Source organism: Adelges cooleyi, unplaced genomic scaffold (genome assembly GCF_023614345.1).
Source record: "Adelges cooleyi isolate 19-005CV unplaced genomic scaffold, UGA_ACOO_1.1 ACOO_flye_CR_arks_rails_tigmint_CR_PRNA_30, whole genome shotgun sequence".
Taxonomy (NCBI): Eukaryota; Metazoa; Arthropoda; class Insecta; order Hemiptera; family Adelgidae; genus Adelges; species Adelges cooleyi.
Window position 1 is genome coordinate 14,865,943 of NW_026095971.1, and position 25,515 is coordinate 14,891,457.

A 25,515-nucleotide genomic window follows, 5' to 3' on the forward strand; every position below is an offset into this window, starting at 1 on the left:
CATTTACGGAATACACCACTTTAACGTCGAGCGCTGCTGTAACAGTAGCCTATAGCTTTGTGAGGTTATATTATGAAATATACTCTATGGCGGAAATCTTATAAGCTATATCCAAATCAAAACTCGAAGGAGTAAGGACAATATTCAGCTTACTAAACAATTAAATTTATTACTATTTTCGACTATGGGGTATTGACGCCAGCAGCTGTGTGCAACAGGCTAAATGGCTGTATTGTAACAGGCAACTGGCAAGGTAACTGCGTTTTGACCCCCTCCCCCTCCACTCAATCAAATTTTCGTAATAATAAAATAGAACGTATATAAGTTTTAAGCGTAAAAAGCATTTATTATGAATCTAATTAAAAAAATTATATTCTGCTAATATAATAACATTATGTTGAGCGGAATTTTTTGTTGCTAGGCGCCATAGACCTATAAAGATATGGACTGCGCCTCCCACACACCCCGCCTATGCTGCCGCGTTATGAACAACGTTAGAAAGAGATAGATGGTTGTTAGGTTGACCATGGAATAAAAATTGAAAAGACATGGAATAATAATAATTTAAATATATATATGACAATCATAGACCTATAAAGATATAAGTCTATGCTAGGCGCTGACAACAGTAAACGGCAATCGGCATCTAGTGGATTATTTAATGTTATTCGTAAGGTAATCATTTGATGTTAGAACCGTTTATAACCACAGCTGTAGATGTTGACGGTAACATTTGATACATAACCTAAAAATATTAACTCGGAGTTATTAAAAAGTCACTACTTGGTAGTTCTGTACTTTTACCGAATGCCGATTAACCAACTTAAAATCTTGAAAATTACATTAACACTTTCCCACTCAAGTTTTTATAAGTATTTTTTCATGTAGGAACTAAAAATATATTTTTATTTGTGAATTGCGAAACGCTATTATTTTAATTGATCTACACTTCTAAAGTATTACACTTTTTAAGGGAGATACCTATTTGTATTGTAAGTACCGCCTACTTTTTTACTTAAAAAAACCTTCAACAAAGTTAAAATAATATTAGTATTGAGAAATAAAAGTCATTGATGTTGTTGGTGTTAGTTAATATGTTTTAAACATATTCTGAGATAGGTCATTTAATAATCTTAACATCGCCACTTTATTAATTAATAGTAAAAAGTATCTACCAAAAAAAACAAATGTTTAAATCAACTTTTAATAACTAATATTTATCAGATAATAAATTGACAATTCATATACCTTCAAATTGTGTATAGACTTCAAGCCCATAATACTATTACTTATTGGTATTCATATCATACTTTTCAATCTGTACTTAGAGTATAATAATAATAATTTATAATTATAATTGTAATGTTAATGCCCATATTTACTTCAAATCTTTGTATTTGAGTCCCAAATTTAGGATGGCTCCTTATCCCCATTTTAAAGTTTCCATATAAAAAATGTATATTATTCAATTGTCTCAGACGAACGTTAGGGTTCAACTACTTTCATCAAATCTGGGACTGAGTTTGTCCTCAACTATGCTACCTCATTGTGTGGTACTTTGTATTCTATGTTTCATTGCTTCCTTTTGATTAAATGGCCCATCTAACTGTTTAAATATTTCTTATAACCACAACAAATTTTGATTAAAATTATTAATAATAAATGATACTCTAATAGCTTAAATGATTTTAAATTTGTAAAAAAAAAAGATTTAGTTAAAGCATTTTAAAGTCAGTATAGCCTTTTAGAACAATATAAAAGTTTTTTTATAGAACCAATATTTTATGTTTTTTTATTAGATATCTTAAAAATATTTTTTATTGACTTTAATTTTTTTACAAGTCCAAATTCAGTTTAACTCATATTGTACTATTAATAATTTTAATCAACATTTATTGTATTTATGGCAAATATTGTAAATTTTGGTTGGGTAACATTTTCAATCCCTGATAGGTTTTTATAAGATTTATATAATTTCAATTAAGTACTAAACAAGGCAAACAATTTTGCCTATTATTAATTTCTTATTAAATGTAGCCTGTATTATAGATTTTTGATGAAGGTTGATGGACGATCTACGCTTTGGAGAGTAATAAACCAAACGATAATGCAATTGATGTGTCATTTGTAGAGCATTATATTATTTTATTTTTACTTTGCTTTTTGTTACATAATAATTTATATTTTTGTGGTGAATTTTGTTCAATTTGTGTAAGAGTAGTTTATTATATTTAGCTTATAATATTGTGTTTTTTTCACAAATAATTTTATGTCATTCTAAATATTGATTCTTTTAACATATTACTTAAACATTATTCTCAAACAAACACTTAATACTTTTATAAAAAAGTTCATTGAGCAACACTCACTTAATTTTTTTCGAAGAAGTTTATGGTTGTTTTTTTTTGTCTTTAGAAAAATGGCTGCACAGCTTCTCAACCGTATCGGTCAACTTGGGCTTGGCTTAACAATAGCAGGCAGTATTGCTAATACTGCTTTATTTAACGTTGATGGTGGTCATCGAGCTGTTATTTTCGACCGTTTCTCTGGAATTAAAAATACTGTGGTCGGAGAAGGCACTCATTTTTTAATCCCTTGGGTACAGAAACCTATTATTTTTGATGTTAGATCACGCCCCAGAAACGTTCCTGTCATAACTGGAAGCAAAGACCTACAAAATGTAAACATCACTCTTAGAATATTGTTCAGACCAGTACCTGAACAATTGCCAAAAATTTACACTATCCTTGGTGTAGATTATGATGAACGTGTGTTGCCTTCGATAACAACTGAAGTTTTAAAAGCTGTAGTTGCACAATTTGATGCTGGGGAATTAATTACACAGAGAGAAAATGTTTCACGCACGGTAATAAATAATATAGTATAATAAATTTGTAAGGATTGTCATATAGCTGTTAATTGACAAAATGTTTTATTTTAGGTTAGTGAAACACTGATAGAACGTGCTGGACAATTTGGTGTTGTATTGGATGACATATCCATTACGCATTTAACTTTTGGTAAAGAATTCACCCAAGCTGTTGAATTGAAACAAGTAGCTCAACAAGATGCGGAGAGAGCTAAATATTTAGTAGAAAAAGCGGAGCAACAGAAACAAGCATCTATCATATCGGCTCAAGGTGATTCTGAAGCTGCATCAATGTTGGCAAAATCTTTTGGCGATGCTGGTGAAGGTCTTGTTGAACTTAGGAGAATCGAAGCTGCTGAAGATATAGCCTATCAATTATCGAGATCGAGACAAGTGTCATACCTACCATCGGGACAGAACATTTTACTTAATGTACCTACCCAATAATTTCCAGTTTTCATTTCACTTTTTAAATGTTTAGAATTAACTATATAGAATTTGTCTTTTTCATATTGTTCTATAATTTAGTTTATAAAATACAAAGCTTAGACTTTTTTATTTTTATTATTTATATCTGTTAGACAGTATAAAATATCAGATTTTATTTACACTGAAATCAGCAAAGTAGGAACGGGTATTTAAATTAAAAAAATAATAAATCTTGTATATATTTTTGTTTGTTACAATATAGTAATATCAAAACAAATGCTAATGAGGCTAAATAGTTTATTTATCTCAAAGCGTAATGCAAATAATATCTTTGTTAGTGAAACACATGCTACTTTGAGTCATGTATTCGCTAGAGTTGTCATTATATGTTTATTTAAAAATTAAATAAATACAAAAAAAATTCAACAGTTTTTTTTTTTTTTATATAAAATAAAAAATATTACACATTTTTTGATGAAAAGATTTTAAATTGTTCTTTTTGTATATAATATATTTATATATAATAATAATATAATTTATAATACAACTCTTAGAAATTAAAAACAAACAATTAAATAGGTTTTTTTGTAAACAAAAATTAAAAACAAAATCCTTATAATCTATTAATAAATTAGAAAAATTCATCTAGGGAAAGTAAACATATTTCGTCGATATATTTATTATATTGTTGTAATGCTGTTGCTTTCTCTGAATAGACTAGAATGGGTTTTCGACAGCCGCAATGTCTGGTTTACAAATAAATAAAATATACGTATGGAGTACATATACCGTATTTTATAATTATATTTTATTTCTTCCCCAAAAAGTCGACCATCTGGTTGTACTGAGTTTCTTCCGTTAGCAGTTGAAGAGACTCCAAACAAGCCTTAAAGTATACCGTATTAAAGCATGTAGATCTGTAAAAAAAAAAATTACGACATGTCGGCGTTAATAACATACTATAAAGAATATTAATCAGTACCCTTATTATTATGTTAGATTAAATAATTGTGAATTGTTGATAAAGGTGTTAAGGGTACAAAATACAAAAGTGGTAAAAACAGAGCTATTTAATCGCGATTAAAAAACTGTTTTATTTAAAAAATAATAACTTAAGGAATAAATGAATTTTGATATTGTAAAACCTCGTTTCCTATGATAAACCCGTTCCTTGCTGCTTCAGTGATAGTTAATTACGCAACATTTTTTTATAAGCCAACTTATCACATCACTCCTTTGTACGATTCGCTCTAAATTAATTTACAAAATTGTAAATACTAGCCAATTAATAATTTATAAATACTATCGTTTTAATCTTAGCTTTATACTCTAAATTTTTATAAAATAAATTTTCCATTCAGTAACTCGTCTCAATGTTAATCAATGATAAATAGGTAACAGTTAAGCAAATGTAATAGATATAACACCAAAAAAGGAAAAGCGATTCTTTTTATTTTTATACAAGTAAATGAGAATCAAAATAATCAAATGCGTTAGAATAAAAACTGAAAGTTAATATAACGTGTACCCTGTGTGTAAGTAAGGAATGGGAACAGGCAAAGAACAAATAAAACAAAACAACTTAAAAATAATAATAATAATCTATAAAATAATAATAAACGAAAGAAAAAAGAAAAATACCTAAACCCCAGCCCCGACAGGATCAGCCCCGTGCAACTGTTTAATCCACTTCTGTATATTATCCACTTCGTCCTCAAGCAGGAGCACGTCCAGACATCCTTTGAAAAAATCTGTCGTGAAGCAATTTTTCCTGGAAAACCAACTGATCGTTAGGCATGTAGGTGGTCGTCTCGCCGACAGCACATTAATTTTAAAAACCGCGTCCAGGGGACAGGGAGGGTATATAATAATAACACTTATTAGTTATTACCTAAATTATCTCTGTACACTGCGACAAGAGCTGAAACCGTTTTATTCTCTCATAGATATTTTATAAATTTTAAAAAATATAGAATAAAAAAAAATCAACAAATTTCATTCAATAAAACAAAATACAACTTTTCTATAGAAAACCCTTACTAACTGATAATGATTGTACAGTTTTTTTTTAATATTATAAATATTTGAATTAAGTCGATTTTTAAAAACATTCCTACAGTAAATTATTGGTCATGGACCAATTGCCTCTTAATTAAAGACTGACAACTAAGTGTTCCTACCTTCTAATAATTAAATTGAACTACTTAATTCATATTGTATGACATTATAAAGTTGTGGGCAAATCAGTATCCGAGTAATATAGATTTGATACGAATTTTTGTTACGAAAGTCAAATTCTTATAAGCTAAACAACTTAAAAATAAATTGTATAGGGTATAACTTTAAAAAGTTTTTATGCATTTTTAGAATGTTAGTTTAAAATACCAACATTTTTTATAATAAATGTAAGTTTAAAACATTTTACATGTAAAATTATTAAAAAAGGTAATATAATGTTTAATCTCTTATTGTCGTCCATCTTTTAGCTAATAATTACAATTTCGCATTGTACTCGTGTCTCGTAATCTTTTCTTTATCGTTTTAACTTTAAGCGATCTATCTGATACACTTGGTTATACAAGGAGAATACATAGCCATAATTAAGTACCTACTGAAGCGTAAGCATTATACCCACACGGTCTTACAATGCTGTGTGGAAGTTAATAGTAATAATCATCATATTAATAATTATAAATAATATCTATAGGTAAGACAAAGAACTAATAATTAATGTGGTTTCTGTCGAGAATTTACAAAAATAACGTTTCATATTATTCTTTCGTTTTCTTTTAAATTGATAGGACTGTGACATTTAATTATCTATAATGATTATAATAAATACTTAACCATCCACATGCCTAATAGTCAACATAAAAAGAGTTAAATAGTGGCATGTTAAAACCCTTTAATAGGTACTCAGGTTACAATACGACAAAACATAAAAACATTCACCGTCAAGCCCGAAGGACATGTATATATGCATTAATGAAGATGTATTCACTCCAGCGTAAAGTCAATGAACCTCTAAAGTTAATTTGTTTAACATTTTTTTAATAACGGTTGTTTTAATGTAAATACATCTTATTATTGTTTATAACAGTATTTTTTATTAGTTTAAAAAAATGGCAACCCTGAATTTGTCACGCTATTTAGAGTACTTATGTAGGTACAATGTTTAAAGTAAAATTAATTGATAGTCTGCTATGAGACAGTTATAAAAACTGAAATCCAATTCAATTTTCCATTTTTTTTGCAGTTAATTTAATGTCTCAGCTGTTTAAAATACATTAGGTTTAGGTTTAAAAAATCGAATGTGTGTCGCCACGATTAAGAATTAAGGCTATTTTAACAGATTTTAATTTTTTAATAATTTTAATTATTACTGATCCGTCATGATCAGACAAATTAAGCTACATATTAGGTAACAATCGCCACGGTAACAATATATTTTGTTAATCGTGTTATCTAAGTCTATCGACCGTGTAGCGTTCAAAGACAAAACCGTATTTAACAATTAATGGTATGAGTGTTTCATTATCAATGTGTCATAATTTATAATAATGAAACGATAACCATATAACACTTGTAGTGATGCCTATTTGGTCAAAGCAAAATTTACCTCCAACCAAATTTATAGATGAGCTATTTATAATAAATAATATGATATGTTCGATGTACAATGTATATGGTGAAACAAAGAAGTAATAACTAAATAAACATATGATTATTAAGTTTGTACTAATATTTCAATAAAAAAAAAAAAAACTATATTATTATCTAATTAAAGAATTTGGAACAACGGCACGGTCTATAGGAATAAATTTAGTTAATAATGACGGAGCTCTCCTTTCAGTCATTTTTTCTTAAAGTAAACTAAAACTTGATTGTACCTACAATTTCATGTGAGTAAACACTGATAAATCTAGGGTTATAAAAAAATGTTAATGGTTATAACTGTTTATTTATTTTATCTTTACTTTAATCTATAACTAGCAATGATTCACGGAAAAAATATACAGTTAACAAGAGGACAGATTAAAATTCATAAATGAAATAACTAAATAAATAGTTGCTCTATTTTGCTATAGTTTAGTAGGCCAAACTATTTATTTAGTTATTCCAACTATAAATATATCGACCTCTATATTAATTCTACTCTAGTTGAATGGCGTTATATAGAAAGTATCCATCCCTCAAAACCATACAAAATGAGATTTTGATACTACTTGATACAAAATGTCTTTTGGCGCATTTTGCAAAATGCATTCAGAAAACTTTAACTATATAGTTATTTATGATTTATCAATGTTTTAAAAACTAACATAATATGAATTAAAAAAAAAAATTTTAAACATAAAATTATTCCCAATTAATGATTTTTGGGAGGCTGCTTTCTATTTAACGCAATTCAGTTGGTCCAACTCATTTTTTCCATGTATAAATACATTAACTTCTAACTTATTTTTTATACATTAATTGAACTTCATTAATTATGCTAATAATATTATCATCGACAAGTAAAACAGTAAATATTTTTCTGACTTTAATAATGATTTAATAATTCTTTTTGACCTCTGTGTTATATTTAGAATAAATTATACAAGTTAGTAAGTTTCTTGTTATTATCTGTCGTTTGCTTGTAATAATTTGTTTTACTTGGTCAGCTGCTAAAATTTATAAAAATAAACAGGTAATGAAATTTTAGTAAAAATTTTAGTAATTGCAAGTAGACAATAGTAATTGCTAACTTTAGAGAAGTTAAAAAACCCTATATATTAATATATATAGCCATTAACAAAACGAATAACATAACTACTCGGCGTGTGCAATGCTGTTTTTTTAAGCTACGACAGACAGAAAAAGATAACAAATTGTAAAATATATTATATTATCTTTTATGATAATACAATATTTATTACTGATTATTACACATTATTTGCAAATGAACTTTACCACATCGAACTACCAATTTATATTGTGGAAGCACAAGCCAAATTTGTTGTGGCTTATGCAAGTAATACAGTTATTACGTTATTCGTAAAGTATATTGAAACGTGTAACAAAAATACAAAGGCGTCATGAACGTGTTCGGTATCGGGCTAAGGAAGGTTTACAACTTAAATTAGCTTGTGGTAATCATTAAAAAAAAATAAAACCTATTAAAGATTAAATAGGTTAGTTTAAGTTATTTTTAAAATAACAATAAATAACGAACTTGGTTTAATCGTGGTAGGTCTAATCTAAGATTACGCCAGATGTCCATTATTTAAGGTGTAAAACTATTTTTTTCTATTGTTTTTTAGGTAGCAGGTATGAGAGGGGTAGCAAGGGCTATATAAAAATAAAATTAGTAGTTGGAAGACAACTCAAACAAAGACTCATTAAGAGAATACCTGTTGGATACTATCATGTTAACTAAGCGGTACCACAAAGACAGAGAGAAAGAGAGAGCGAGAATAATTATACGTTACACAGGTCAAAGGCCAAAGGCGTATAAAAGATGGTGGTGGTGACGTCGGTGGGATTAGTTTACAAACCTGCACAGAGAATGGAGCTGTGGTTCCCGGAACAAATTGTAACAGTCTTCGCACACCCTGTCCAGCCTTGCGAAAATCGTCTTGTCGTACACGCCTTTGCATTGGATGTCGAAAAACGACCGTTTGCTGAGTGGGTGCTCGATGCCGGACGACGAACCGGCGCCCATCCGGTGTCCATGGTGGTGCAAGTGGTGTGCGGCCGGTACGGCTACCACGGACACGGCCATGATGGCTACTAGCGTGGCCACCAACACAAGGGCCGGTTCAAATCCGAAACCACCGCCGTACTTTGGCATCTGCGAACACAACCGAAAAATATATGTTAAAAAAATATAAGTGGATTTGTACTTGATACTTAAATTTACGTTTTCTTTTGTAAGCATTATTCGTATTTAAAACCATTAACTGAATATTGATGCATGATATGCATCTTATGTATACACTATATGAGTAAATTAGTAATTGAAATTGCAAATCCTTCGTCTTGCCCCTCTCTATATCGATTATATTACTTTTCTTTGTCGGCATTACTTTTTAAGAAAAAAATATTTATTTTTTAATAAACAAATAAATAACCAATTTGAAACATTTTTGTTGTTATTTTTTCAAGCTAAAATAAATGCGTCTCTTGGCCACGATCAACAAATTACATGTTTTTCAAGATCAGTAGGAAAATAATCCAAGCGCGCTGCAGTTGGCACTGACCTGTGTATACTGTATATGTGCATAAATCTAATTCTATTCACAAGTCTCGCACGCAAACATTACGCATTGTAGTTTATACATTATGTTATAGAATAACCGTTGTAGCGTTCAACTCTCCATTGTTCGCGTTCAATCAAAATCCAAACAATTGAAGCATTACTTCTAAAGTTTTACAAAAATAATCTTTAAAAAATATATATGTACATTATATACACGTATAACAGAGTTTCAACATTGGATTGACAGTTGTACGTCGTGACATTTAATGTTTTAAGGATAATTTTATTTTTTATATTTGAAAACCGAGGCACTATACAATAATGGCCTATAGTATCCTTATATTTTATAAACATAACAGTACTGTTAGGTATTGTTAAATTTCTCAAATCTCCAAAGTAAAAAAAATGTATCCTACATTTTAAATTAGCTGTTTTAATCGATTTAGAATTACTCGACCATATGGTTTTGAATAATAAACGGGAAACAAGGTTTTGGGATATGTAGGTGTCCTCTACGGCTACAAATAACGAATGAAAACTGTATTAGATAAGACACGGGAGTCCGGAGTCGTTGGATGTAAAACAATAGTGAAGATTAATTTCCATTAAAATATTATTATGGTGTTACTCGACCTTCCGTTGAATAGAGTCCTTCGATTTAAACTCTGTCAATTGACACACTCACTCTGGTAAAATCCAAAATGTCTATAAAACATATCCAACAGGTATAAATTATATTCAACTTATGTCTTATTCGTGTACAACATTTTTTTACTACGACTATACCTACTATTAATAATACAGATAAACGGTATGATTCTAAGAAGTGTAGAGATAAGTATTTTTTACGTTTAATTTTTGCATAATGTAAATATAATACGCCGATAAAATGAAAAATATTCAGAGTACCAGATAAGAAAAAAAGTTAGTATAACTACAGCTATTCATAATGACTGAGTTTTTCTTTTCCTTATTTGTGCTTGAAATCGCCAAATTCAAAACGGTTTTTTTTCTGTGAAACCATATCCCACCACAACATTGTACACTAACGGTAGTTAGTGATCGAGAGCACTATAGAATGTTTTGGCGTTAAAATAATGTAACGACGGTTATTTCAGAAGTGGACGAGTCTAGAATAATGTTAAACATAATAATCAAACACTTTGGCCAATTACAATTTTTTGGTGTCGGAATTATGAGTTTTGTTTGTTGAAAAAATATTACGCATGCGACCTCTACTATAAGATGAATGCAATAAAATTGCGTCGCGACATAAGAACTCAATAAAAAACGACAAGAAAAAAAGTGAGTAGAAATTGTATAAAAAAAAAATAGCAATAAATCGCAAAATTAAATGGAACTATTTTTATGGCGAGCCGTCTGTTAAATGCCGTGGAGACCTTGAATTTAGCGGTCAATTTTTAACCCGAATCGGGGGCCCTGTCATTTAGTCTTGGAATGAAGTATTTTTAGCATATAAAAATTAATCATACAGTGTACCGCTGTACCGCGGATAATGTCTGCTGCTGCTACAGAAATTACTATTTTGGACCAGCACCCCGCCAAGTCAGCCAACTCTAATATCGTTGAATTTATTATATTATGCATAGGTGGCAAGCGATTATTGCACGGTAATTTTATTATCGTGCACGATTGTCTGGTGTAGGTTTTTTTCAATTGAAATGGCACAACACAAAATGACACACAGGGCCCACAGCCTTGACCTAGATCGGTGGACACGTATCATAAACGCGAAGGAAACACGTCAGTAGTTTGACACATTCCAGGGCGCACATACATACTTGACTTGCACACACATGCGTGAAAAACACACATGCAGGCATTAGTAAAATAATATATAATTATAAGCTCGACACACACATACACGAGTAAAATATTCCCGGGGAGGGTCATTGGACTTGTCGCGGCGTCTCGCTTATATATAAATTATTATGTTTCGGAATACAACAACAATAATCATTATGATTATACAAGTCGGAATAGAGCTAATGTGAAATACTTAACTGGTTTCGTATAAGCTCTGTCGTGTACTCGATACCTAAACAAATCCTATTGTAAACGGTTAAGAGGAATTTAAACTCCATATTTATATTAAGAAGTTATATAGTATTTTAAGAGTAATTTTAAGCTAGAAAACAATGTTGGACATTACGATGCGAAGCAGAGAAGCTATAGTGATTTTATAACGAGTTTGTGTTTTGTGTCTGAAGATAAGCTATCTTCTTGCGAACTCATTTACTCTGGTACCGGGTACGAGGTAGCATCTCTATCAATCAGTACTTTGGTACCATACTTAACGATTGGTACTTCGTATTTTGGTGGATGAGAAGTAGAAAAACTCAACTCTTTCAACCTTAAAACCGGAAAACCCGCAAACAAATTTGACCGGTTTTTTAACCTTCAACTTTGATTCCTTAAAACTTAGCAAATAACGGTCAGATCGAGTCGAATTTTTTACAGGACAATTAAAAATTTAAATACCATCAAAAATATTTAATATTTTATTCGAATAATTTGTTTATCTTTTATTCTAGATTATTCACGACACTGCTAGAAAATTAAAGATACAATGTCCTCTGAATAATAACTAAAAACATACATAATCTAGGAATTTTTCTCCCAACCAGATTTCTAGAAAACTTGCTGTTGGTTGTCCTACACTTATTACAGTTAATGTATGTAACCTTCGCGAATTAAAACCGCTTATTTACCTGAAATAAAACAAAAATAGGAATAACGAAAGTAACAACTGTAATTACTCTTTTAAAGCAGATTTGTAATTTTAAAATAATAAAATGTATGGGATTGATTTTGTATGTACATATATTTTTTCAGTGTTATGGAAAAAAACATAAAGCAATCGAATTGTATGTGAAAGACTTTAAGCAGTGCAGCGAAGAGACTCAAGTCCAATAGTATCCATCCAGTAGTAGTTCAGTGTGGGCGACATAGGTCAGTGACACGAGCGGCGGGTGACAGCTGCCAAAGCATAATGTTCCATGTATAAATGTAAAATTTATGTCGGCTTATAAACCGAATAAAAATACCATTGCCAAATGAGCCACATGTGTATAAAACAAATATATATAATATATATATGTTAACCAATCGTACATAATCAAAAGTCTTACGAAATAATCGAAAGATTTAAAAATAATTGTTTTACACAAACAAAACTTTATGGTTTATTAAAGGAACCCAAGCTTTAATGACCAAAACGGTGGTACATCATAATATGTTAGTATAAAGGGGATAATCCGCAGAGATATAAAAAGTAATCTATTAACTTTAATTTCATCAATAAAACAATTTCTGCTCACTTATACCCGATAGTTAGTAGCTCCCGTGTTTTTCATCTCGACGGGTCGCTTACACAAGTTACAATGTTGTAAAAATGTCTTATTTATAGATGTCGATGCGTTATCATAATTTGTTTTTAGACCGTAATTTAATATTATAATAGCACATATTATGTAGCGACTAGCGCACGATTTCCATTTGGGTAGGGGGCTCTAACCGGCAACCATACGTTTTATCTTGATCACTTATAATTATAATTTAAACATTTTATACTTCGGAAATAGCTTAATCAGCCCATGTAGAATCACCGCTGTACCCTCTTAGGGAGTAGGTTTTCTGACGGATTCGCTTATAATTCTATACTTACACGTTACCAGTTACATTATAGCCAATCATAATTATATAAATACTGGCTACTTGTTGACCTCGGGGAGTTCATTAAATCTAATCATATTATAGTAATCTTAAACACTAAATTCACAACTCATTGCATATATCGTTTTATAAATAGATTATCTCTTAAAGCGATCGGCACACCCACACGTTATTCAATACAATAATCTTAAGCAGTATTGGTATTAATGCTTGGTAAAATAATAATGTTAATAATAATAATTATAATAATGACGCGTGTTGTTCTGTCCAAATGCAAGTGGTATTTTTCGATTTTTTGGCACTGATCTGCGATCTCACGCTACGTTTGACGTCAGATGACAAAAAATAACGTCGTATGTTTTAATAATATTTTCTGCAAAACACCGACAGCCAAAAAAACCTTACACTACAATATTATGTGTGTACTACTATAATATAATATTATGCTCTCCTTCGTTTTCACACTCTCATATTGATTATTTTGTACAGCCGTGACATACGAAAATGTTACATAATATAGTTTTATACTGTTCCATGATGATTACAGCCTTCGTCAGCCCATTTGTCTTAAGGACCAGTGAAATCCATTCGTTTTACAAGACATTTGCACGGAATGGTATAGTATAAAAATTAATTGTTATTGTTTATTTAAATAATGTCGTTGTTGTGCAGAACAAATAGGGACCAGGGAGGTCGCGGGTCTACAGGAATTATAACAACTAAAAGTGATAAAAATCACTTTTAATTAAACGCTTCGATGCAAATCTATAGATGGTAGTGATGGATATCGATAAAAACATTAAAAAGATAATAATGTGATTAAAATTGTATTTTTTAGGATTAGGGTGGATACAAATAGGCTGATTCGTGATCGTCTTTTTATGATAATTTGTTGCCGTTGTTATTCGTATATCGTAAATCGTAATCAACAATATAATAAAAATCTAGAAATTTACTACGGCCAGTGTCATTCTTCCCTTTTGGGAAGTTTCCCTTGTTTAACAAAAATACCGTCAGTGATAATCAGTTGACCATTGTGAGTTGTGACTTACAACTCACGAATACTGCAACTGCAAGACTACACAGAGCATTCACTCTTAAACGCGAACACGTTTCTATAAATCCTTATCAATTTCAACTTATAACTTGTTATAAATGACTTTTGCCCTCCATGCACGACAATCCGATGGCGGTTTTTTTAAAACATCGTTATCTGTTATTGCATAGATTTTATGACTTTTTTAATAATTAAGCCGCGTTATTTAAAACGTATGTTGTAGGTTACCGGGATAACGCGGTTAAAGCCCAAGGCCGGTATTTGTACCACGTCGATTATTTCCACCGGGAATACAATATAATAATAACAACAATATAAACATTGTATATTATTATGAATACGGCTGGCGTGTTTTTATGTTGTTTGTAAACGGTTTTTGTTTACAAATAATAATGATACGTTTTTCTCGTCTCTCGAAAATCCGTCGTCTATCGAAAACAAATTATTTAATATTAAAATTTTAGATTTAATGAAAACTTGAAACATTAAATGCTTCATTAGAGTATAATAGACCAACCAATAAACGTTTAAGGGTCGTAAACCATTTAAAGTTCGTGTAACTTGGCAAAAGAATGAGATAGTACACCATCAACGAGAGAGTATTTCAACTTGTAAGGCCTGTTAAACTCTGATGTAAAACAAAACCGCTGTTTTAACGTAGAGCATGCTCTGTGACAATTTTGAATTTGAAAAATACATCTTTACATATGGCATTCAATACATATGATTATCATTGACAATATATTATCATTTATTCGCCCAAATTTATCGAAGGATGAATATAGTAATTCTTTATTATTATTGACATAATATCTTCTCCGCTCATTACAATTAATCAGAAAACCCCTCAAGAGCTGTTCGTTTAATCTCAACAGAGTCTCTGTATCCAATTCATAGAGTACAATAATGTAAACTAAACTGTACACCAACATACCAATAATTATCTCTTGTTTATTCGATATTATTATAGGTATTCTCCATTTTAAAATTATTCCCCTATCACACATATCGTACTCTATTTAGAATAAGAATGATAAACAAGTGGGTCAAGTAGATTTTAGCAATATATACAAGTTTAATCTTACATATAATAGATATACACAACACACGATTTACAAAGGGTTTTTTACTTTAGGGATACTTGAGCACAGCAGCAATGAAAATACCACATTGAAGGTGGTCGACCGTATGTGACAGAACGTGAGTTTTTTTTACCATGGGTCCTATAAGATCAATGCTGTCCGATTACACGCAAAAGGAATAATTATTACAACAGCGACAATAGCATGAAAGACGAGGCACAAAGAAGAAGAAAATAGATAAAAAGCGTCACAATATATTTTATATTCCGCAGGCGGTCGTTTTCCTCTCACCGAATTCCACGGACTCGCCTAATACGATAACTATAATGGTAGGTTAATGTTAACAAAAACGGCGGACGAACGGAGAAAGAGAAGAAAATAGCGAAAGAGGCGTAAACGCAGGAGAGCGAATTCCGAGCGTTTTTGGAATTTTGATTTTTTGGTTAAAATGACCGGCGGCTACTGACCGCGTGTTTAGCCTAAAGGCATAAAAAATAACAACAGTAGGTTTCCCTTGGCTGTGTTGGTTATTATCGTGTAAACGATGTGCTAGGTAGAGTTATGTAGAGCCGACGACGACGACGAAAGCGAAACCGGATATAATATAAGAAAACTCATGTTTGCCATTTACTATGGGCTCTGCACATGTGATCCACATACCATTCTGTATATGGTGCTGTGGTCATCGTTATTACACCACCCTGCCAAGTATTCTGTTTGAGACCTAATAACAGCGATAGAGCGATAACGACGACAAACACACAGTGTTTCGCACAAATTGTTCATCACCAAGTGCAGTACGGAGAAAGAAAATAAATTATAGCACAAGTTCTCTGTACCACCCTTGCCTCGAAAACTATCAAATTGGCTGGTAGTGAAAAACGATAAAACATAGATTTACAACAATTGATTTAGTCATAACGAGTGTAATAGAATGCTACGCTACGACTGCAATTTTGTTTTCTCTGTAAGATCCGCTTATAGCAAGTACTCAAGAAAAAAAAGAGAAAATCTCTACCCTTTGACACCGGTCACGACTAATATACTAACACAATACTGTTTTGCGTACGAACTACGAACACACAACCAGACATTATTAATGTTTGAGTCCGAGGACAGATATTATTTCTTTAAGAAAAAAATCGCCATATACTTTAAATAAGACTGCACAAACTAAATTCCTAGTTATACTGGAGTACGCGGTGTTTGGTTTTCTTCCGTTACCGCCAGCGGTGAAACCGTGTACGTTGTCGAAACTATTATAATGTAATACCAATCAAATTATATTCGTCGAACGCTAAGCAATAATTACATTGATATTAATAGTAGTATATAATCATTGATTACCACACGGCGGTGTACCCGGAAGTCAGTTTGCGTTGTACTGATTTGAAAGTGATTACTCATAGGTACAGGATACATATTTTATTAGTTACACAAAATAATACGTATGAGATTTACTTCCTAGCAAAAAATCGCATCTAAAAAAAAAACTGATACTGGACTTTTTCTAAATAAACTGGTTTACTTTTTTAGCCAAAAGCTATTGCCAAAGAGTGGGGCGACTTACTGTGGACAAATATAAAGTATTTTGATTTAAAATATCCCTGTTCGTTTGTGAACATTCAACGCGCCAAAACGATAAAATGTAGACGCAACCGCATTCAAGCTGCTAATATTACCGTATGGACCTTAACAGTTCAACGAACCACAGATAACCGATTAGGTAAACGCAACAGCAACAATTATTAAATTTATTATTAATTATTACATTCGATATTTGGCAATTTTAAACGGCCTGGCAAAAACATCCGGAGCAGCAGTGTCTGATTTTCTCAAAGTCAAGTGCCCGTTTCCTTATATTGTCTACCGATAGCTATGAAGAAACCCGTAAATAAACGCCAAACCACCCTGCATAATAATATTTATTAATATGATAATAGGACGATGATAATAAGATGATGATAATAGGATGATGTATGCAGCAATTATAGACAATGACCTAACCACGGTTAAATGCGAGTGTTGCCGCTCACCGCGGAAAGAAAGAATCAAGAAAAAAAATGGTCTACTAAGATTAATTTACTTACATTTTTACATCAAAGCACGGATATACTATTATTGGACCATTTTTTTTTTTAAATATTTATTTAATACTCTTAATTTATTTGAGTAACATTAGTTATTGGAGGAAAACAAATTGAGTTTATATTCAGTAATTTCAACTTTTCTTGACTGGCGGAACTTTTTAGTTGGCCGCAAGAATCAAAAATCTGTATAAACCCAAAACATATTTTCGGTCACAAAGTCGTTTCTTGGCGACCGATTCATACGTTCTGCTGTGTAAGAGGATGTTAAAACTTAAAAGGTAGGTAATCACTAATTAGGTAACCCGTTTTTTTTAATTATTGTAAAATAGCAACACATTCGCATAATATAAACTGCGAAATTTTAAATTAACATTAATTATAGTTTAGGTATGTTTTAATTATTGATAAATATGTTGATAACGGTTTAAAAAAGCTTGACCTTTGAGAAAAAAAATAATACATTCAAATAAATGTCCTGGTTTTGTTTACAAGAAATATTAATGATAATTTTATAATCCTATTGAAATGTTTTTCAATTCGCAATTTTACTCCCTCTGAACCCACCCTTGAACGTCATCAGTAGTCATTACAAGAATATAGAAACATTTAACATAACTCTCGGGTCTCTTGTCGGATTATATTAACATAATAAATTGAATAACTTCCAAAAAGAGTGATCGTTAACAATTATCGTTAAGCGATTTCTTCGATGTCAATGACCTACGAATTGTCCATTATTGAACCGTAATAAATGAAAAAATGTTTTCAAAGAAAACGAGTGATTATCATTTATCTAAATATTAAGTATTAATAGTTATGCGAGTGCGACAATGCTAAGGGGGAACGACGGACGGACATGTAGTTGTAAATACATATACGTTTAAAAATACAGTAATACTAACTTGGGATGCAAAAGTATTATAATTTGAGCGATGATGGCTAAGGTGAGGTAAGCAATACTTGTACATTATTTTTATTATTGAATGTTGGCTTAACTACAAAAATGAACTGTGATGAAAAACGGAAAGTTCAACGCTCCTAAAACAAACCTGAGACAGGCCCGTTAATATGTAGATTTGAATGTTAAATTTTATGATTTTGCTGTGCAAATCGACGCCGCAAGTGACTTTAACCTGGTTTTAAGTAAAGGTCGAACCCCTTTAGCCGAGGACAAGAAGGCTATGACCCGAGTTAGCGGTTTCCGGTGCGATAAAATTTAGTTATTTTTGTCTTTAACGCGAAGAAACCGATAATAACAATAATAATATTAATACTATGGGCACACTATTCGCAATTCGCGTTAGTGTGTATTTTTAGACCATAATAACATTAATTAAAGAGACTGTTGGTTGTTTTAACCACGTCGGCAAGATATTTTATTTTGAATGAAAAACATAAAAGCGAAAAGCCGCATTGAGAGTAAAAGACAACCGGTTTTCTGGTTTTCATACCGGACTTAGTAATATACTCTATTGATTTGTGTATGCGTGTGTGCCCGCACAAATAAAATAATATACAACTACTATTAATAGTAATTGTGTGTATGTGTTTGTCATCGTCAGACGTCATCGTCTTCTCATGCGCAGTACACTTAGATGTATACTAGAAAGGCCTATTAAACAGATTCCCACGACGATGGTGCTGCTGTTCGGCACAGCTGTGTAGACGAGACGGACAGGGACAAATATGTAATGATGATTATGTCGACAACAACCTTATACGGTCTAATTGGGACCGACGCAGCGATTATATTACTATTATATACATGTATACATTATAAGGTCATGACGCCGGCAGTAGCGGAGAAGAAATTCCACTGTAGGTCTAAAAAAAAAGTAAATCAAAGAAGAAAATTCGAGAAAAAAACGAAACATACATATATGTACGTTATATAAACGCGTCTAGCATGCACCGCAGCAGCATCATTATCATCATCATCATCAAAACGACATACATATAATATAATGTATAGTATTGTTATGATGATATCTTGCGGTCCCTCTAAACGGAAACCGGCGATAAAAATCTTACAACGGCGGGGTCGACCGCTAAATAGAAAAGAATTATTCGAGCCGACCGCCGGCTATTTCGGACACAATGACCGTTTTATATTTATTTTCATCGCCGTTACCTATTTATGCCCAGTGCCAGCCTCTCTCACACGCTCATGTAATATCGGGTACGACACCGACCACGAGAGCCTTTCACCATAAGCGTGATTAAATTATCGGGGGCGCTAAAACATTAAACGGACCGAAGTGTGGACGAGTCACAAATTCATTCGCCAAGAAAGTCACCAAGTATGACAAAATATGCCACACTGTCGTCAAAATGTCTGTTAGAAAATCGGTTTATATTTGCACTTCATTATACATTGCACTTCTTAAGTTGTACGTAACATTTTTGTTAAATAAGACGGTCAATGAGAAACAGCATGTCGATCTTACTGGTAAGACTCATTCGTTTTTTTTAATATTTCCATTACTTATATTGTTGACTTTATGGTGTAGAAAAAACTTTATTTTGTAAGAAAAACAATAGTATTAAAACCAAAAAACCTATAAACAAATATTATATTATATTATTATAATTTTATAATATTATATACGTAATGATTATAGTATTATGGTATATTATGCCACTATAGTATGATAAAAGAAATATATATATATATTTCGTCTGCCAAATGGTTATTTAAGACAAGCTTAAGCGAGATGAGAGGTCGAGTGCAATTTACCTTTATAAGGACTATTAATTAAGAAACAATAACTATTAATTATAATTGAAAACTGGTTAGCTAACAGACATTATGTTACAACATTTTTGTATTAATTAAGAGTAAAAAGTATTGCATACTATTATGTAAATCGTTATTTCGAAATACAAATCAAATGTTATTATTCAAATGTGTTCAATTTAAAACGTGTCTTTGTAAAATCACTTAACGTCAGTTGTCAACAAAAGTATTATTATTACAATTTTGTATTAATTAAACTGTCAAAATAATTTTTCCTTTTTAGCCATATTTGTCGGTCAAATAGCTTAGGAAATCAACCGAAACAAAATTCTTCTTCTCTAAAGATACAACACTGATGTGGGACATTTTACGGATAAGTAGGTCGCTTTTTAAAGTGTCGCACATGAAACGTCGGCTCGCGGCCGTTAGGCGTTAACATTGATTATTGTATTAATTATTATTGTCCGAGATAAAAATGAACGAAAATAGAAAACTCAGATTTATTAATACTATTACTATTATAATTATTAACGCCGACGCTGACCTTTGCACTCGCGTACTTCTGGACACAGAATAGAAGGGACGAGAAGGGGCTGGTGTTGCTTTTTTTTATCTCGACCTCAAGGTTAAACATAAACAGCGATTACAATGTAATTGCATAGGTATGTTATAAATAATTCAAACGATAATAGAAAAAAATAGAACCATTATATTTGTTTTACTAATTATCATATTTGATTAGTTATTAAAACCATAACACATATAGAGTTGTGCGATTTAGCGCCAAATAAACGAGTCTCTCGTTCATAAACATATAATTTAAACACGCCTAGTTAAACACGGCTTGTAATCTCAAAAAAGCGATTTAAGAAAATTAAAGAAACGTTTTTTCGGTCAAACATCGCGCGAGCTTAGAGGAATTGCGTATAATTACACAACGATCACAATATGAAAACGAATATTATTGTTGTTATAAATTAGAAACCGATTAAGCAACTGCGATTCTAACCCAATCTGTTATATGTTATCAGCGGACCGACTGAAGTGGACGCGTCATATTGTATTATCGTTATTTTTTTTTTTGTTTTACCTATACCTATTGTTGTAATCAGCAAAGTATTAACGAGTGGTGTGTTCATGGAAACGAAGGGAGAAATGTTAATGATGTCAGTTTTAGGTACAGCGCCTTAGGTTAAGAACGACGGCAGTCGGTAATACATAATGAAAGCCACTTGTTGAACCCCATGGAATATCAGAAACGTGTGCCGCGTTTAAAATAATACAAATTTATCTACTGACATGGTACAATGAGGAGCTGATAAGTTATAAGTCTCAAGACAAAAAATTAGGAGGTTAACTCTTAACTATTTTATTTTTATAATTGATTAACATTTTTTTATAACACTTAAGTTACTATAGGCTATTATTTATTATTTTTTTTTTAATATCAGCGGCTTTAAGAATATTAGTTTGGTAAAAATAGCAACTATTTTAATACTACAATCTCTAGTATATAAGTACTAGTCTCTAATTAATATAAGTATTAAAACAGATAACTGATAAGTAAGGTCGGGTATAATACAGATAGTTCTGTTCTCAGTTCTATAGAAAATAATAAGTTTTATTTTTATACGAAAACGATAGCTAACGACCGACGAGTGTTGTAAAGACACTGATGGTAGCAAAGTAATGACGCGTGCCGAAGATACTGACCTAGGTCACCGTTTGTCGTTGGCCGGTTGCTCTTAGGCAAAGCCGGACCGAGTACCAGGGTAAGGCAAATCCTCTGAACGCAAAAAAAAAAGCTTAAGAAACTTGGCAGTTTGTTAGCTTTTTTAAAACTTGAGTTCACATAGGTATAGCGCGTGTACCATGTTTTTGTTGGTAAGCCTTTTTGAGCCAGACCGACTCTGTAACACGTGTCATTTTCGCTGACGGTTAGTTTATTAGTTAGCGCCCATCTTATACACATGAACGATGATAAACAATATAAAAGTTTACTGCTAGCGCAATAGTGTTATAGTTCTATCGACTATAAGACATTATTTTTATTAGGCGACGATGGTAGTCGTTGTAGCCTGTAGGACGTAGGAGGTTGTTTACACACACTTACATTTTAGTCATGGACCTATTAACGGATGGACGCGTCGCATTTGACCTTATCATGTCGGACTATACGAAAGTGTTAAATTTTATATGTCGGACGTTTGTTTTCGCCCGTTAAATTTGTAATTTATATACTCGGTTTCATTATTACGGTTAAACATTTTATAGAAGAAAAGGTTTTAATGACTCGGTAAGGGGTGGGCTTAAATTAGTTTTTTCAAGCTCCAAGCTTTTATATTAGTTTATGTATAAAAGCCGTTGTGACGGTATTATTAACGTACAAAGTCATGCACTTTATACACGATGTTAAACCTATTTTTTTGTATTTATTCCAATTAATATTACTTAAATAGTAATATTTAACGTTACAGGGTATAACCTATTAATTAATCGACATGTGGGTGTGGGTACTTACGATGACACGGGTGGCGGTAGAGGCGGCGACGTCGGTTCGCCCAACGGCGGACGTACTTGAGACTGTAGTGGCTACTGAGGTCTTCTTCCGGGGCGGAAGGACCGGCGAAGACGTCCTCGGCGAAGCGATGACGGCGTTGGCGGCAGTAGCGGAGGCGGCAGAAACGGACCGGCGCAAGATAAGGGCGGTGTTTGCGTTTGTTTTCGGTACGATTTGGTAAAAAAAAACAAACAAACAGCACCGTCAACGTGGGAGTAGAAAAGTTGTTTTCTTTTGCTTTTAGTGGGTACGTTTGTTTTTTTGGCGCGAACTCACACCGGGTCGAACGAACGTGATAGTAATATTATTATCAAGTCTTGGAGTGGTTCAGCACGAATATGTACTCGACTAAACTGTTTCCGGACGGATTACCGGTACTGTAAGCCGGTATCATCTTGTGGCCGCTGCAGCCATCGTTTTGGTCGCTTCTCACCGGGGCGAACGGACGGACCCACACACACACACTAAACACGTTTACGCGCGCACAAAATCACACGCGTCCGCACGACAATACCGCGTTAATTGAACAATTTTTTAATATTTGTTTTTTATTAAATAGTTGAGGAAGCAAAAAAAAAATTACCTCCGATTATCTCTAATGGATTTGTCAAAAATGTACTTAAATTCCAAAAAAAAAAATATATATATATACAGGTATATATAATATATATTCCGTGTGATAACACACACACAGACACACAACAACGGCGGAACGACGTGTTGTATAACTATAATTGACGGCGACTCGTTTGTTACTAAGAACAAGACGGACGGGCGTTGCACGTTTATGCGCTAAACCGAGATCCACTACTCTACTACGGACCCACCGCCGCCGCTGTCGGACACGGTTCCCTCTCTTCGTCGTCGTCGCTACCACTGTCGACGCCATTTGGCTCGGTTCCACCGTACGTCAGCGGCCACGAGAGAGCCGCCTTACCGTTTTGTGTGTGCATAGGGTATTTTTTTTTTTATAATCATCACAATTCCCATAGTATACACCTGTTTCAATCGCGTGTCTTTAAACGACGGCGATTCACGCTCGACATCGTCGCCCGCTTGTCTCCTGGCGTCGTCGCCGCCTCACCCGCCCCCGCCCGCCGTACCAATAATGTTCACTACTCGATACTGTCTGTTCCCGTGAGTATTTTTTTTGTCACCCCGAAGATGACGTGTATAGTAGTGGTTGCGAATGCCAAATATACTGGCACGTGGCCTCCTCTTTCGTAGTCAAGTTCGCCTACACTTCTGTCGGTGTCGGTCGGGCCGAGAAAACCGAACGGTTATCTGACAATTTGGCAAACATAATTGATCATCACCCGCGAACGGCGGCTCACCTGGTCGTACGCTAACTCTAAACCGACGTCGCCATTCATGAGTCTTAATATAATCCTTGTTTGTTCAGTTTCTTCACCGTATAACTAATAACGGTTCTTCACTGCTTTTTCAATAGCGAAGCAAATACTCAAAGAAGGTGAAGTCACGCTCTGTTTAGGATTTTTTTAAAACTGAATAATTTTTAATATACGTATCTTAATAGAATCTTCTTCTTTTCTACTTCGTCTTCGCCTTACACTCCCAACTACATGGGGTCGGCCACCCTATAATCCTACACTTCCATAGAGCTCGATCTCCTACATCTCGTTCAAACACCCCAGTTATCGTTATATCACTCTCTATTCTGTCTATCCATATTTTATTCTAATAGAAATATAATTATTTGTAACAATTGTACTAGGAGGGAGGATGATGTTGCCAATTAAGGGTCGAAGCCCCCATATCTTTCTTTGGTGTAAAATAAGTTAGCCCCCATAAATATTTAATGAATTTCAACCGGTGCTGCATAATCACTGTTTGGAGGGTTTGCTTTCAATTTTATCTTTCAGTAAAATATTGGTTTTCGTGTTTCCAATTACAACCAACGTAATTTATGTTTTATATGGCGTCTTTCGCCGAAGACAAAGAACCGAAACAAATTTAATGTTTAGAGTAATTATTTCAGAAACAAATATCTATTGTTCTAAGTAATTAAAAAAATTATTTATAAATGATTCGCTTGTCACGTTGTATTATAGTAAGACAAAGATTCGACTAAAAATTGTTTAAAATGTTTAGTGGCATTTCTTTTTAACAACTGACGTTTTCAGAGTTTAACAATTTTCGTCTCTATAATGTAATATTTGACTACAATTTGTTGGATTATGTTTTGCTGACATCCTAATCCACAAAGTTCTAGAAAATAATACGGCTGCGTCTTGATAAATTGCTTTGTAACTTAACAAACAATTAACCATAAGTTGAATTATGACAATGAAAACACGAAAAGAGTATTCTAGTAGAATTATTATCAACATGAATAGTTTATTTCGCAATGCATGATTAATAGTCAAGAGTGTAAAAGTCATCGTTAAACGCTGAGAACTTAAAAAATCTACCGCAAAAGCGTTTTCAAGAAAAGTTTTAATGTATTATAAGTAAGGTCCGGATAAATATTCTTTTAAAACACCTAAAATATGATTCTAATATTCTCTAAAAAACCTACAAATATTCTCTTAAAAATTAGATAAATAAACAAAAATAATGAATGAAAATCAATATTTCCTTTATTGAAATTGAATATTTACTAAATATTCTTCTAAATTTAATTCTGACTTGAATTAAATTGAAGTACAATTTAAATTACTTACCACTTATTTAAATTTTATTATATGAGTTAATAATTATGTATTCCTCGATATTCTCTGGGCTCATGTTAGT

At 32.3% G+C, this 25,515-nt stretch overlaps 2 protein-coding genes across 3 annotated transcripts; one reads left to right on the plus strand and one right to left on the minus strand.

Annotated features, from left to right (window-relative positions):
- Window positions 1-766: 766 nt before the first annotated feature.
- Window positions 767-3,427, plus strand: LOC126839077 (protein l(2)37Cc). The gene is made up of 3 exons (XM_050574030.1): window positions 767-992; window positions 2,416-2,866; window positions 2,942-3,427. Exons 2-3 carry the CDS (start codon window positions 2,420-2,422, stop codon window positions 3,314-3,316), a joined length of 822 nt encoding a protein of 273 aa, XP_050429987.1. The 5' UTR covers window positions 767-992; window positions 2,416-2,419; the 3' UTR covers window positions 3,317-3,427.
- A 114-nt stretch (window positions 3,428-3,541) lies between these two features.
- LOC126839078 (ion transport peptide-like) lies at window positions 3,542-23,563 on the minus strand. 2 transcript variants are annotated; one of them, XM_050574031.1, is made up of 4 exons: window positions 22,723-23,563; window positions 8,836-9,131; window positions 4,940-5,069; window positions 4,092-4,215 (listed from the first exon to the last, which is right to left on the minus strand). In XM_050574031.1, the coding sequence occupies exons 2-3, from the start codon at window positions 9,129-9,131 to the stop codon at window positions 4,940-4,942; spliced, it is 426 nt and encodes a 141-aa protein (XP_050429988.1). In that variant the 5' UTR covers window positions 22,723-23,563; the 3' UTR covers window positions 4,092-4,215. The 2 variants fall into 2 exon arrangements, with proteins under 2 accessions (XP_050429989.1, XP_050429988.1); XM_050574032.1 differs by lacking the exon at window positions 4,940-5,069 and having other exon boundaries at window positions 3,542-4,215.
- Window positions 23,564-25,515: the final 1,952 nt, after the last annotated feature.